Source organism: Pan paniscus, chromosome 15, assembly GCF_029289425.2.
Source record: "Pan paniscus chromosome 15, NHGRI_mPanPan1-v2.0_pri, whole genome shotgun sequence".
NCBI classification, from domain to species: Eukaryota; Metazoa; Chordata; class Mammalia; order Primates; family Hominidae; genus Pan; species Pan paniscus.
The window spans coordinates 94,771,941-94,788,022 of record NC_073264.2 but is presented as its reverse complement, the minus strand read 5'-3'; the positions used below and the strand labels follow the sequence as shown (position 1 = coordinate 94,788,022).

General features: G+C 41.1%; 1 protein-coding gene across 18 annotated transcripts in view; it reads right to left on the bottom strand.

The window, feature by feature from the left end:
- The window catches only part of UNC79 (unc-79 homolog, NALCN channel complex subunit), a 310,032-nt gene that overhangs the window by 77,762 nt on the left and 216,188 nt on the right, over nt 1-16,082 (bottom strand). For 12 of the 18 annotated variants that reach the window (XM_055097973.2, XM_063596389.1, XM_008958226.5 and 9 more), the window contains 4 exons: nt 12,753-12,935; nt 11,694-11,856; nt 9,004-9,153; nt 7,204-8,424 (listed from right to left, as the gene is read on the bottom strand). In XM_055097973.2, the coding sequence (XP_054953948.1) occupies nt 7,204-8,424; nt 9,004-9,153; nt 11,694-11,856; nt 12,753-12,935 (1,717 nt within the window). The remainder of the gene's footprint in view (nt 1-7,203; nt 8,425-9,003; nt 9,154-11,693; nt 11,857-12,752; nt 12,936-16,082) is intronic. The other 6 variants (XM_034938047.3, XM_034938044.3, XM_034938045.3 and 3 more) reach the window with 3 other exon arrangements.

Genomic DNA, 16,082 nt, shown 5'->3' with positions numbered 1-16,082 from the left:
TGTCTTATTAACCTATCAGTAATGGGAAACACTCTGTCCCACATTATTCTAGGTAACTACAAATTATTTTTCAAAACCTGCTGAAAAGTTTACTGGCTTCTTTCCAAACCTTGTTGCCATCTTAGGCAGCACCATGCAGTGAATATACTGAGCATCTTGCTGGCTTGGAGTTACCACCATGGGCTCCCATGACTACACTGTACTGGAATTCAGGGATGTCAACCCTAAATGGCTTCAAGTTCTTAAGCTTAATAGTGTTTCTGTCTCATCCTTGTCATGGTGCAAATTGTTTTTTCTTGCCAGAGAGCAAACCTCATACATTCATACAAACATACACTTTAAGGAAACAAATGCCGTTCTATTATTAGATGATCATTAAACTTGCTAAACTGTAGAACAGATCCTAGGTAAGCGTCTAGGAGAAAGGTTTCTGAGCACTGATTTCGAAGCATCTATTTTTGATTCTCAGAGGCCTTTCAAGTAGGTATGGTTGCCAGATTAATAACCTCTTGATAACAAAAAAGCATAACTCTTGTAAAGTTTCCCAAACCCTCTTAATAAAGCATAATGACTAATGTTAAATTACTTTAGCCATTAAGATAGTAAAGGTCAGCTATGATTTTTCTCTTAGGTATCCTCCCCAAACTACTAATCAAAAACATGCATAATTATCTCTCTTACCCTTACTGGCCTGCATTCTATGCAGGCTACAACTAACGCCTAATAATCTCACCAGTAATGTTAGTGAAAAAGCTTAAAGCTGATTTTCAAAGATTCTCTGAAAGATTATTAAGCCTTTTAGAGTTTGGGTATGCCTATTTGTGTGTGTGTATATGAGTGTGTGTGAGATGGAGTCTTGCTCTATTGCCCAGTCTGGAGTGCAGTGGCATGAACTCAGCTCAGTGCAACCTCTGCCTCCTAGGTTCAAGTGATTCTCCTGCCTCAGCCTTCTGAGTAGCTGGGATTACAGGCACACACCACCACGCCCAGCTAATTTTTGTATTTTTAGTAGAGATGGGGTTTCACCATGTTGGCCAGACTGGTCTCGAACTCCTGACCTCAGGTGATACACCCACCTTGGCCTCCCAAAGTGCTCGGATTACAGGCATAAGCCACCATGCCTGGCCTTGGTATCCCTATTAAAATCCTTGGTGTATCTTTAATTTTAAAGAAACGTCTTACTGTAAGAAGGTCGGTAATAAGCATTAGTGTACTAAGATTCTGTTAGCGAGGCAATCTTTCCTCAGCCCTCCATCATTTTATGAAAGATTTTACTTGCATAAATTTAAGATAAATATCTGAATAGAGCTATCCACTTGGCTTAAAATATTTGTATTCAATTTTTATAGTGATGGGAAGAAAATGTCAGGCTATCCTTTCATTCCTTCATCAGACATTTGCCAGCTCTCTATTAGTCACTTGTGATAGAGTCAGTGAACAAATCAGACAAAATCTTTGCCTTCAGGAGCTTTCATTTGGGAGGGGAGAGACAGACAATAATTAATACGCATAAAAGTGAATAAATTATTGTATGTTGGAAGATCAATTCTCTGTAGGAGAGAAACAGAGAAGAGAAAGACAGACATCAAGATGCCAGGTAGGGGCTGGAGAGTAGGGCATCGCAGAGAACCTGGTGTTGGGTCAAAGAATTAAAAGGGAGAGAATGAGCCAGACAGATATTTGGCAGCTCCAGGTTGAGGGAGCAATCAGTGGAAAGGCCCAAAGGTAAAGAATACAAAGGGGGGTGTTCAAGACCTGACAAGGGGTCACTGTGGCTAGGTAGCATTGTGGTGAGAATAGTGTGAATGCAGTTGAGAGCCAATGAGGACTAGGACCACATAGGGCTTTGCAGGAATTTAAAGAACTTGTGTTTTGCTATGAAAGAAATAGCGAGTCACTGGAAGTCTTTAAGCAGGGGAATGGTGTAATCTCCTATTTTAAAAGATCACTCCGGCTGTTGTGTTGAGAGGACATGAAGGTAATAGGAGTGTAAAATACTACTACTAAATAAAATACTACTAAAATAATCATCCCTAGCCAATTCCATTTTTTCTAAAGTCAGGAGGCTCTAGCAGTTCATCTAGGTCAGAGATGTCAGTGGCTCAGGCCAGAGTGGAAACAGTGGAGGTAAGAAGAAGGTGCCACATTCTGGATGTGTTTTGAAGGTAGATTAAGTTTGCCAGATTAAATAGAAGATGCTCAGTTAAATGTTAATTTCAGATAAACAACAGATAATATTTTCATATGAGTAAAAATAGTCCCATGCAATATTTGAGAGATTTGGCCCCAATTCTTCATATCTCCCTGAATCCATGCCTTTCACCATGTGACTTTAAAGTTCTACCACTAAAGAGGGAGAGTATATTTCCCCTCTTGACTTTGGTTCAGCCATGTGATTTGCTTTGGCTGACAGAATGTTTGCAAGAATAACATGGCCAGAGGCTTGGAAAGTGCCTGTGCAACACGGCTTGTTCTTTTGTGACTCTGCCATCACCATGGCAGAATATTTCCAGGCTTCAAGAAGGTCCAGGTCGAGGTCAACAGGCATGAGAAGCAGAGCCTAGCCACCCAGCCTTGGCCAATCCCCAGGTGAGTCGTAGACTCTCGAACTAAATAAATACTTGTTGTAAGCTGCTGAGGTGTTTGTTACACAGCATTATTTCCGCAATAGGTCACTGATGGTTGTCTTAGCATACAGACAATATGTAAAGGCTAAAACCAGATGAGACCATTGAGAGAGGGAGAGTTCATAGAGAAGAGACTAGGATCAAGGACAGAGACCACAAGTCACTCTGTCATTAAGGAAATAGAGAGGAACCAAAGAGAATGACGGGGTGACCAACGGTGTCAAAGACTGCAGATATGTCAGCATCAGACCTCATGACTGACTGCTGACAGATTTAGCAGTGAAGGACACTGGTGACCTTGACAACTGCTCTTTGGGTGAAATAGTAGGAATGAAAGCTTCATAGGAATGATTTTTTTAAGAGACAGGGTATCACCATGGTGTCCAGGCTGGAGTGCTGTGGCTATTCACAAGTGCAATCATAGCACACTACAGCCTCCAACTCCCAGGCTCAAGAGATCCTCCTGCTTCAGCACTCCAAGCAGCTGGGACTACAGGTGTGTGCCACCATGCCCGGCTTATGAACAGCTTTTAGAAATAACAGAATGGAAGAAAATTGGAGATAGTATAGAGTTGTCTCTTCCAAACTCTATACTAATGTTTGTCTCTTCCAAACTCTATACTAATGTTTGTCTCTTCCAAACTCTATACTAAAACATTAAAAATGATACCAAAAATTAAATGATACCAAAATTTAAAATGATACCAATCAACATTATGTGTTTTTGTTTTCTTTTAATTTTAATTCATTAGTATGTTTTAGTATAGAGTTTGGAAGAGACAACTCTAATAGAATTTGGGAGAGACAACTCTATTCTATCTCTTCCAAAATGTTTTGCTACAAGGAAAGGAGTAAAATGGGCTAATAGTTGGGAGAACATGGATCAAGTGCTTTTGTTTGTTTAAGAAAGAGAAATAAGATTATGTTTGCAGGCTCAAATCAAGGGTCCTTTAGGAAAAAAAAATACTAAGGGAGGATACAGAAGGGAGAATTTTAGGGGCCTATATTCTTGAGTAAGCGAGAGAGATAGAATCGTGTCCACATGTGGAAAGGCTGGGTGTAGACAGGAATACAGACAGTTAACCTACATACAGCCCCAGCCAGGAAGTCCAGGTGTGTAGGTGCAGAAGCTGGAAGGTGGGCAGATAAGGTGATAGGAGGCTGTGGAAAGTCCTTCTAATTATGTCAATTGCAAGACTTATTGAAAGTTCGGGGAGAAAAGTAGCTATGAAATAGTCATTTAGGAGACTGGAAATGTGAATGGACCAGGAAAATACGTTATGATTGTCAGGTTGAAGGACCCAGTCGAGGTTCATGGCCATTAATTTAAAATGATACCAGCCAACATTATGTGTTTTTGTTTTTCTTTTTTTAAATTTTATTTTGTGCATGTAGTTGCACTTCATACAATTTCATTTGCAAAATCAGGCAGTGGGACAGATTTGGCCCATGTGCTATTGCTGACCAATCCTGGATCTATGTTTTCACTGGTCATGTTAAGGAATTCAAGCACGTTTCTTAATTTTCTTTTAATTTCTTGAACAATGCATTATGTGTTTTCACCCAGTCACATTCATCTGATAGGTGCAGGTACTGGTAGAGGGAGAGTTGAATTTAACACAGGTTGTGTTTAGCCAAGCAAATCTAAAAAGGGAAAGGCCCAAGAGGGTGCAGGCAGGGAGGGATTACATTGATAGCCTTGAGTTTAAGTTGAGTAAGGAGAAAAGACATGAAGTAGGGGAGGGACAGCAAAAAATACTTGGATCAATACACAATTGTCCAGGGAGAGAAGAAATGGTAATCAGAGGATGAGAGATGAAACTGAGATCATGAAGAGGTTGCAGTTATTGGCAAATAATAAGGTCTGCAATGTGACCCTGGGTGTGAGCAGCTGAGCTAAGGTGGAGGATAAAAAAACAATTGCTGGAGAAGATGCATTCAAGGAAACCAAGTGTCAAGAGTGTCATCTACACTAATATTAAAATCCACAGGAATTAAGACAGGAATAATTTAGGAAAGAATAAGAAGGGCCACGAATCAAATTTGTCAACAAGTGAGGAAGAGCCAGGGTTCGTGATGATGCAGCAATGCAAGTAGTGGGTGCCGTGATCTGAGGGTATGCAGCTCAGAGAGGGGGTTTCTAGAGACAAGAAGGGAAGGGTCTGAAAGGGGCAGTGTGGAGCAAGGAAGATGCTGCCCCTGGCCAAGTCCAGTGACATGGGCTGTAGGGAAAGCAATGTCCTCAGGGAGAGCTGGGCTTCCATTAGACTCAGAAGGCAAGGGAAATAGAGGAGAATGTGTGTGAGGGATTTTGCTCATGAAGGACCATGAATTTCCTAGGACACAGGGGAAGGGTTTCAGGAGTCAGGGTAACGAAGGAGAAAGCTTCAGAACAGAAGGTATGCAAGGCCTTGTGGAGCTCTGAGTGAGGGATATGGAGGACGACCCAGTACTCTAGGGACTGACATAAACAGAGTGAAGTGCACAGTGAGATTAGTCCTGGACTCCCGGCAGTTAGCGGGGGCAAGGCTGTGCGTTTGGGAGGGTTTGGAGGGGCAAGTGTATGGGCCTCCCTCACTCCTGATGATGGACGCAGGAAAGTCTGGGGACGCCTGGGTCATGCTCTGAGCACACGGGACTCCTTCCCATGCCCAGCAAGGAGGGGCAGAAGAGATCAGATCAGAGTCAGTGGGAGGCAAAGCCTTATGGAGACATACAATTATGATGACAGTAAAATAATATTTTGCCATTTTAAAGACATGTTATAACTATCATGTATTTTTCCCCTGTTCTGTTAACAAATAATTTCCTCCCTGGTAGTCTGGGGAACAATCAAACATAAGGGTGAATAAAGAAGCCAACACAGTTGCACACACAAACCTGCACACTAGAACCTACATGCAACCTACACATCACAGAGACTCACCCTGTAGACCTCAGCTTCGTATGCACCAGCCTTATAGACCTCTATCATTTCTAGGTCAATGCCCTCCTCCTTCCATATGCAACCATGTTCCTGGCCCCAAACAATAAAAAGGTGTCCCAGTTTCCCTGAAAGCCTTCTTAACTTCTTAAACTTTCTTGTTATGAACAAGGACCGTTTTTTCCCTGCCTGGCTGGAGCATGACCCTTTCCGAACACGCCAATGTTCATTCAACAGATTTTTATGGCGCGTTTTTGAGGTAGACAGCTCTGCTAGGAGCTAGAGGGCAGCTAGAAACCTCTGGAAATGCCTGGGGCAAATAAAAAAGCCGAGTGCATTCCCTTAGAAGTGAATTTGTGTGGAACAGCAGGAAAATGTGACTGGAATCAGGCACTGCTTCTGTCTGGCCATGTGACCTGGTGCATCCCCTCCTCTAAGCCTCGGTATCTTCCTGTATAATATGAGGGGCTAGGCTAGAGGTCTTTAAGACCTTCACCAGTTTTTAACATTCCACAGTCTATATATCTACTAAAATAATCATCCCTAGCCAATTCCATTTTTTCTAAAGTCCCATTAACTTTTTTATTTTATTTTATTTTTTTAGACGGAGTCTCGCTCTGTCACCAGGCTGGAGTGCAGTGGCACGACCTCACCTCACTGTAACCTCCGCCTCCCAGGTTCAAGCAATTCTCCTGCCTCAACCTCCGGAGTAGCTGGGATGATAGGCGTGCGCCACCATGCCCAACTAATTTTTGTATTCTTAGTAGAGACGGGGTTTCACTATGTTGGCCAGGATGGTCTTGATCTCTTGATCTCGTGATCTGCCTGCCTCAGCCTCCCAAAATGCTGGGATTACAGGCATGAACCACTACGCCCAGCCCCATTAACTTTTATTAAAAGATCTGAACTAAGAAATGAAGATGGGTTCTGATCAGTGTTGCGGTAACATTACAGAAGACTGTTATAGGATGAGGTGGATCATGGGCTTGCCATTTCTTTCAAGTTATCTTTCTTAGAAACAATGCCTCCAAGCAAACACAAGAAATGGCCCTGAGGCAGGAAACCCATGGGCTGTGATAACTTCATCACCAAGTGATGACCGTGAGTTAGTGTCTAGGCTGTAACTGGTATTTTTTGGTTTCTGATATTTGGTTAGTATCTACAATCAGCTGTATGCCCTGTAAATGATTATACAGTCAATTCTTAATCATTCTAGGGCACTCTTTGCTTTATTTTAGCCTTCACATTGGTTCCTTCTTTGGACTATATCATAGCTCACTAGTACAGGGCAGAGAAAAAAAGAAAGCAAAGAGTTCAAGTTAATGACTTTTGCTGTTTGAGGAAGGCTGAGATGATACCTGGATTATCCTGATACAAATTAACCAATGCATCTCATTGCCAAGGGTGGTCAAGAATTGACTGCAGAGTTTAAAACAACAAAAACAGAAACATTTATGGAGCCAGTAGAACCACATCTGCATCCAACATTGTCCATTAAACAGGAAGGATTCAGAGTGATTGAGAAGCCATTATAATGTCACACCCTGACATTATAAGAGTTTGAGTCTGATGCATATTCAGTGCCAGTACCCTATCAAACAAGATGCACAAACTTAAAGTTAAGGCTGAGAGAAAGAAGAGAGGCGAGCTTACCTGGATCTTTCTGTTCTCCCAGTTTGTCCAGAATGTTGAAGGAGATGTCGAGGTACTCTCTCTGGATAGCACTGACAGCAATCTTCCTCTGCTTCCTCTGCCTGGGAACAATCTGAATCTTAAATTCGGATTCCTCAGCTCCATCCTCTTCCACCTTCCTTTCAGGATTCTGTTCTGTATCAGATTCTGCACTGGTATCAGGCTTCTCACTTTCTGTGGGGTTCTCTGCATCTTCGGGAACTTTGAGGAGGACGGTTTTTGCCCCTGAACTTGGCATCAGCTCCCCAGGCTTCTCCCCCTCAGTGCCCGGGTCAGGGTGATCATCCAGTGACATCTCGGGGAGAGCAAACGACTTCTGAAGGAGGTCTCGTTTTTGCTTCAGCGTCAGTGGGCTACCGCAGGAGAACTCTGGCAGCAACTCTGGCTTTGAGGATCCTTTGGCCTCCATAGGGTCTTCCAGAGGGATGAGGGCAGAGTCAGTGTTCCCTGCTGACTGATTATTTCCTGAGTCCTTAGAAGAAAAGTCTTTGGAACAATCCTCCACACTTACTTGTACAAGCGGAGTTGTGCTCAGGCTGAGGACGGAGGGATGGCTGGGGACGGAGGCAGAAGAGGCAGCATTTTTACCGGAGGGGCCATCATCGCCTTGGTTCATCGTCTCCTCTTCTTCGTCACTCTCGACTATTCTGAGAGGGGGAAGAGGCTCAAATACAAGAGAGTCGCTGTCGGAGGTTGAGAGTATAGAGTGTTTTTCAGGCCCCGAGGTTGAATCTGAGGATAGATCTATCAGATCTAAATCCTCTTTAGGAGCAGGCTTTACCGGCGAGTCAACTTTCACCTCGAAAGTCTCCATACAGTTTAACCTAACCTCTGGTATGACAGGCCTTCGAGCATCTGGAAACCCTTCCATAGCTGGGTTCTCGGGGATTTCACTATTGTCAGGCCTCGTAGCAGAGTTCTGTCTAGAACGTCCAGGGTCGTTTGGTCTTTGTGCGATATACGCAGCTTGGGTCGGAGGCTTCTCTATGTCACACCGATCTATGCACGACTTCCTACGATGTTCGTCTAATGTAAACAAAAGCGAGTCTGCATTCCCTATATCAAGAGATTTTTGTTTGAAAGAGCGTAGCTTTTTTTTCGGAATGCTTTCTTCTCTCACACAGTGGAGAAGGCTGTCTTGTAATGCACCCGTCTCTCTATATTCAGCCAGTTCTATTTCACCTGATCAAAACAGAAAAAGCTAGTACTATTTTACTTGGAGATTTCACCATTTTTTCCCCTCATCCTTGGGCATACAATTGGCATAAATCATCATCACAATCCCAGCTCCACCAGGAGGGAAAACGAACTTTCTGGCCAAGTTTTTGTAAGGTTCGTTCTAATTTCAAAAACTGGAAAATTTACGAATGAAAGAAACCAAAATGGCAGTTTAAGATCTGATTTCCAAAATCGGGCTTCGGGATAATTCCTCAGCTCTGTTCATTTGTGCATAGGAGAGGGGATCATTTTTTGGCTGAGGCAGATCTAGGAAACTGTATTCAAATCGTGTGGAAGAGAAGCAAACATTTTGCAACAAATCAAATCAAGCAATGGCTCTCAAAGACGATCATGACATTAATGATGTATCTGTCGATTCACGTATATATATAAATGTGTGTATATATATACTGTTTGTGCATACATATATATAAATCAACGGTATTAAAATGTGTAGTAACATAATAAAATTAAGATTTCACCCCAAACAAACAGTAGAGTACAACATTTCTGCATAAAATTACTAAGAGAAAAAATTCATACTTCTCTGAACATTCATCTCAACCGGCTGATATTTCACCATTTTGCTGCCGCCTATTCTTTTCAATCTTGCAAAAAAAGTTTGAGACTCTTTATTGCAGGGTCCAGTAGGTGTATCATGAATATCAGATTCATCAAAAACACTATCTTCTTCTAATTGGGGAGAGAAAGTCAAAATTACACTTAAGAGGTTATTCTCTCTTAGGCTGTGTCTACACAAGCATTTCAATGAAAGCATTACGGAACAAGGTCTGGGGTAGTTTCTGCACCAGCCCAAGTCTAGCCATGGGTTGGTATTTCATCCAGGCATCAAATTCTCCATCTATTGGACAGAGCAAGCTGTTACAAGATTGCCCATCACTTTTCACATGACAATTGGCAGCATTTTTAAGGAGAGGCTTCTTGAGAGTCCAATAGCGCCTTTTTGGGAAACTTTTCCAGTGCGCTTAACACCAGATGACACATAGATGTCAGCTACTTTTTCCAGGAGCCTGTGACACTGCTTGGACTTGCCTGCTTTGCGTGGATTTTCAGGCTGATTTGGCGGAAAGAAATTAAACAAAATGAGTGGATCTTGGGCTTTCCAAAAAAGAAAAAAAAAATCTGCCTTTCTGGGATTTGGTAACTGGCATAGACACAGCCTAACAGTACATGCACCTTATATGGTGTGAATGCAAAATACTGTACTCTACATTTGATAATGAGACACGCAACACACAGAAAAAGCTTAGAAAAGCCACTTGTCATCTCAAAAGCTCCACGAATGATTATGGACTGAAAGGGTAAACAAAGGAAAAAGAAAACAGAAAATAACATTTCCTCCTATTAAAGTAAGACTCTTCTCTGAGGAGTTTACCACGTGTAACTATTACGGATCTCATGAATCCCAGAAAGAATCTTTGACACTTATGATCCCTAATCCTACATAAACAAACCGGTCACTTTGAGTGCCTGTTGAACTTGTTTCCACGTCCTCCCTTCTATACCCATGTGGCCATTTTAAAATCCAAGATAAACCCCAAAATATGTTAATGAGGAAAGAGTTGATATGTTGCAACCCATAAAGTTTACTTAACCAATTTTCTTCTTTCATCCTTTTGAAAGGCCAAAGCCACGTACAAAGTGGCAACAGAAAAGGCTACTAAAATGCATTTAATAGCATCATAAATGAGTTTACCTACTATTCAAGTTGAATATCACTGAACTCATAATGTTTGGCCTGTATTTACATCTACCTATATGACAAATGAGGCTCAGGTGTGATTATGATTATTCAAGGTTTTTTTTTAGCATAAGGGCAGTATATACATCAAGTTTTAAGGACTGACCCTGTTCTAATGCACAAAATTCTACAAGTAAATGAAACTTGAAGTAGTACATTTTAGATGAAATAACCATACTAAACTTTTTAATTAAATAAAAATAAATGTTAATCAAAATGAATTTGTTTTTAAACCCAGTGAACTTCCACAAAGATGGGAATGCCTATCAAATTCCCATGTTTCTGGAGAAATGCAACACAATAATCTGTTTTACTTCTCTATTTCCTTTTTGGAAAAATATCCTTCGAAAAATGCAGTTTTTCCAACCAATAGTTACGTGACTTGCATTACATAACTTTGAAACAATTTTCAAAATGCATTGAACACTCAAGACTGAAAGACCACAAGATGGCGCCTCCCATCCAGAAAGGTTCATCAGGGTTTGGCCCAAACACTAAGCCCACGCTGAAAACATCCATAGCTTAACAGATCTCCCCAATTTGCCAGAGACTAAACCCTAAACTGGTAGACAAGATATTCTTTAGGAGGGATCTGAATGGTACCAGAACTTAAAGAACCTAGTTCTCGAGTTCCGTCTGTAGCCAAACTAGATTTTTGGAACTTTCAGCAATAACAAAGAGGAACACTGGTACAATTTATACTTTTGAGGTATCTCCAGAGCAGTCCTACTAAAACAGACTCTACTAACCTCATAAAGGGTCACTGGACACTTGGTTTTCTCCAAAGACTAGATTAAATGATGTCAATTTAAAATCTAGTCAGCCGTGACTTACACTAAAAACTAAAAATATACACCCTGGTTCTTCGTGTCTCACCTGAAAACAGGCTGCAATTTTACCCTAGCTAAAGTTGCATTCTACTGCCCCCTTTTAGAAAAAGGTAGCAATAGAAAAAGTGTTGATAATGGAGATAGCTTACACCTATGCAGCAAAAATGTTTCATTTCCCTTGCCTTGAATCACTTTGTATTAAATTAAAAGTCTAGAAAAAAGCACTTCAGCAAACTTAGACTCCATTGAAACTCTATGAGCGCAAAGACCAGGGCAAACTAGAGACCTACAAAGAATGGCTCCACTGTGTGCCAACCAAGACTTATTTTATAGCCCAAAACGAGATGCTTCTAATACGTAAGAAAAGGCTTACAAAGGCTCCTGATTCAAACAGCAGAAAATATTTTACAAAATATTATTTCTTACGATACAGGCTTTGGAAGCACATCATTTATTCCTCTTAAATGCTCAATTTCAAAGTTAAAGCAGCAACATTCATGGAAAGTTGGAAAATTAAGAAAGTGATTTTTTTTTTTACTCCAGAATGATATCTGGGAACACTCTTCTATCTCCTAAGAAAACATTGTCCAGAAATCTATTATGTAGTGAAGCTAGGTTTGGGATAGAATTTAGATATGTACCTTTTTCTTTTTCGCTGTATCTGCTTATGTTACTGTTGTCACTGTACAAAGGTCCTGCCGTGGCATGGGGCTTGCAGCTATGATACTGCGCATTGAGTGTATTGACTGTTATGTGAATCAGATGCAGCAGGATCTTGCTGATATCACAGTCTCGGTATGGATACTGCCCAATGAAATGAGAGAGAAAAAGATAAATGGTTATTTTAGAGGGTAAGCTTTTCCACCTGATCTTCCTGGATACTTTTTGCAGTATCTCTTGGGGATAAATATATATATGAGAGAGAGAGAGAAGTAGAAACAAATTCTGCTCATGGCCTTATTTATTTGTTTAGTTAGAGACAGGGTCTCACTCTGTCACCCAGGTTGGAGTGCTGTGGCGTGATCATAGCAGCCTACCGGGCTCAGGTGATCCTCCCACCTCAGCCTCCCAAGTAGGTGGGACCAGGCACGTGCAACCATGCTTGGCTAATTTTTTGTAGAGATGGGATTTCGCCATGTTGCTCAGGCTGGGCTCGAACTCCCGGAGTCAGGCAACCTACCCACCTCGGCCTCCCATAAGTGCTGGGATTACAGCAGTGAGCCACCACGCCCTCCCCCATGGCCTTATTTTTACAAGGGACCATATTCATTCCCTCCTTCACCAAACCACTGACAGCAATGCATGCCAGTTCATAGTTACATTTCTTTTCAAGAAAATTATCTGGCATAAACCTTTAGTGGATGAATACAATTTCAGATATCTTTTGTTTTCTGAAATAATAATTAATACTTAGACAAAATACAAGACTGAGTATAAACAGAGGTTCTTGATCAGTAGCCTACCATTTATCATTCTTTGTTTTAAACATTTTTAGAGCATATATTAACAGGGCCTCCCATTTCTATTTTCATTTCAATAGCTCTTTGGTTCTTAACAGTAATTGCATATCCTGATCTTCCTTCTGAAGGTCAAACTTCTATTCTACAAAATTTTCAACTAAAGACTCAGGTGTTCTCCTAATGCTATATGCTCTCTAAGAGAACCATTGCATCCAAAACAGCAGTGACCACCCAGCTCACCTTGTAAAGGATGACAAGCAAGGCCTTCAACCACATCTGCCGGATGTGAGGCTTTAGGGACCAGAGGGAGCAACGAGGCGGCTGTTGGAAATAATGCCGGAGTTGAGGACAAGAGCAGTATTTGAGCACCTGAACCACTAAGGGGAGAAGGTGTTTTCCCAAGTTAATGTTATAGTCCATAACCTGAAATAGAAAAAATATTAATAACTGATGGAAAACTACGAAGAACACTCAGAGGTCAAAAGGAAAAATCTGAGCCATCCCAGTGGTTAAAATTTTTAACAGGCAAAATATTTAACAGGCATCCCACAGAATATTAAAAGTAATGGCTAGTACGCAAGAAGGAGGAAAAGTCCAACCTCACAAAAAATTTTTGAAACTTGTAAATGAAAATAGTTTTAATCTAATTAATTATTTGTTTCAGTACCTATTGAAAATAAAATTTTGTCCATTCAACTATTAACCAGAGTTAAACTAGACAATGAAGAAACCTAGTATTGGTAACCACCTGCAGAAATGGGAATTCCTAGACGACCGGCAATACTTGGTTCAATCTGAACCAAGTATTATACCAACCAAACTTGATACAATCTTTCAGGAGAACAATTTAGTAATATATATTCAGGAATAAGAAAAAGCACATGCCAGGTGCAGTGGCTCATGCCTGCAATCCCAGCACTTTAGGAGGCCAGGGCAGATAGATTGCTTGAGCCCAAGAGTATGCTCGGGCAACACGGCGAAACCCTGTCTCTACCAAAAATACAATAAGTTAATTCGGTGTGGTGGCACACACCTATAGGTCCTAGCTACTCGGGAGGCTGAGCACACACCTCCCGAGTCCTAGCTACTCGGGAGGCTGAGCTGGGAGGATCCTCTGAGCCTGGGAGGTCAAGGCCGCAGTGAGCCATGATCACACCACTGCACTCCAGCCTGGGCTACCAGAGTGAGACCCTGTCTCAAAAAAAAAAAAAAAAAAAAAAAAAGGAAAAAAGAAAGAAAGAAAAAGCACATACCCTCTAATACAGCCATTAAATATATCCCAAAGACATAATCAGACAAGTGTTCCAAAATGTATGTATAAAGAAATTCAACATGGCTTTGTTTATAGTCACCCCAAACTGAAAACAACCTCCATATTCAATAATATGGGATTAGATAAACAAAATACTGTTTGTATAACTACAGAAAACTATGTAGCCACTATACAGAATATGATACAAATTTATTTACATGATATAAATTTCATAATAAATTTTAGGTTTAAAAAGGTTGCACCAAAATCTCAGAAATCACCACTAAAGAACTTAACCATGTAAGCAAACACCACCTGTTCACCAAAAACCCATTGAAATAAAAAAATTTTTTAAAGGTGGCATATATATCAGTATGTATAATATGAACCTATTATTGTAAAGATGTGCGGACATACATGAGTATGAAATTATGTATGTGTATAAATTTGGAGGGAACAATATATGCCAAAATGTTAGGAAGTTATTTTTGACACGGGTTTTCTGGAGTTATACAAACCCCATATAAAAATTTAATTTTTAATTTTTAGCTTATATTTCTTTTTTTCTTTTCTTTTTTTTTTTTTTTTTTTTTTTTGAGATGGAGTCTCACTCTGTCGCCCAGGCTGGAGTTTAGTGGTGCAATCTTGGCTCACTGCAACTCTACCTTCCAGGTTCCAGCGATTCACCTGCCTCAGTCTCCCATGTAGCTGGGACTACAGGCACACGGCACCACACCCAGCTAATTTTTGTATTTTTAGTAGAGACAGGGTTTCACCATATTGGCCAGGCAGGTTTCGAACTCCTGACCTCGTGATCCTCCCACCTCGGCCTACCAAAGTGCTGGGATTACAGGCATGAGCCACCATGCCCAGCCTTGATTTTAGCTTATATTTCTAAAGTAGACATGCATAATGTGGATTTAGAGGGTGGGGAGAAGAGGGAGGGAGGCTGTGGTATCTGAAACAGTGACAGCTGAGAAAAAGCAGTGATCCATCCAGTTATCAGCATCAGCACAGGACGACTACACGCACATTGCTCTCACGTTGCTCATCTTTGTTCATTATGTTACAATCTATTTGAGCTAATAGACAATAACAGCAATCATCTATTGGGTTCCTACAATGAGACAGGCATTGATCAAGGTGCTTTGCAATATGTTTTCTCTAATCTATCAAAAAAGGAAATCTGTGTACCAATAAGCAAGCAAGCAGAGAGTGCCTAAGCCCTAGCAACTAATAACAGAGGTGGAGCTGAAATTCATATCCACATCTCTGTAGCCCCAAGTCCTCTATCTTTGCAGATTGGTGCAGCTGTTCTGGAGAGTGAGATTTGTAGCACTGACCAAATTAGGCATACATTTACCCTACCACCCAGCAATTGTTCTGGATCCATCTCCCTAAGGAATTCTCACATTGGCTGATACGGTGTGTATACAAAGATGCTTATTACTGAACTGTTTGGGGTAGTGAGGCATTGGGAGCAATATGAGTCCATCACTAGGGGAATGGATGAGTGAAGTATGGTGTCTGTCCACCATGGCATGCAATACAGCAGTTAGAAGGAGCAGATGCACATGGAAAAGCCAGTGATGATGGTGTGGCATAAAGTTAAGTTGTATGATTAATTCAACTCTCTCCACCTGAAGCCAAAAAAGGAAGAGGATTTTTTTTTTTTTTTAAACCACACAAACAGTGGCCGGGCGCGCCGTGGCTCATGCCTGTAATTCCAGCACTTTGGGAGGCCAAGGTGGGTGGATCACTTGAGGCCAGGAGCTCAAGACCAGCCTGACCAACATGGTGAAACCTCGTCTCTACTAAAAATACAAAAAAATTAGCTGAGCGTGGTGGCGGGCGCCTGTGATCCCAGCTATTCCAGAGGCTGAAGCAGGAGAATGGCCTGAACCCAGGAGGCGGAGCTTGCAGTGAGCCGAGATTGCGCCACTGCACTCCAGCCTGGTGACACAGCGAGACTCCGTCTCAAAATAAATAAACAAATAAATAAATAAAAAAAATAAAACCACACAAACAAAAAAGCCTATACTCTCTTATTGTTTAATGGGTACAGAGTTTCAGTTTAGGATGATAAAAAAGTTCTGAGGATGGATGCTTGTGATGGTTACACAATAACATAAAATTACTCAATGCCACTGAACTGTACACTTAAAACTGTTAAAATGGCAAATTGTATGTACATTTTACAAAAGGAAAAAAATCTCCCATGCTCCCTTGATGATACCAGGCTACCAATTCTTTTTTTTTTTTTTTACTGTGCATGAAAATGTTTGATAAAATGGCAATTTTAATAGATAAATGTAAAT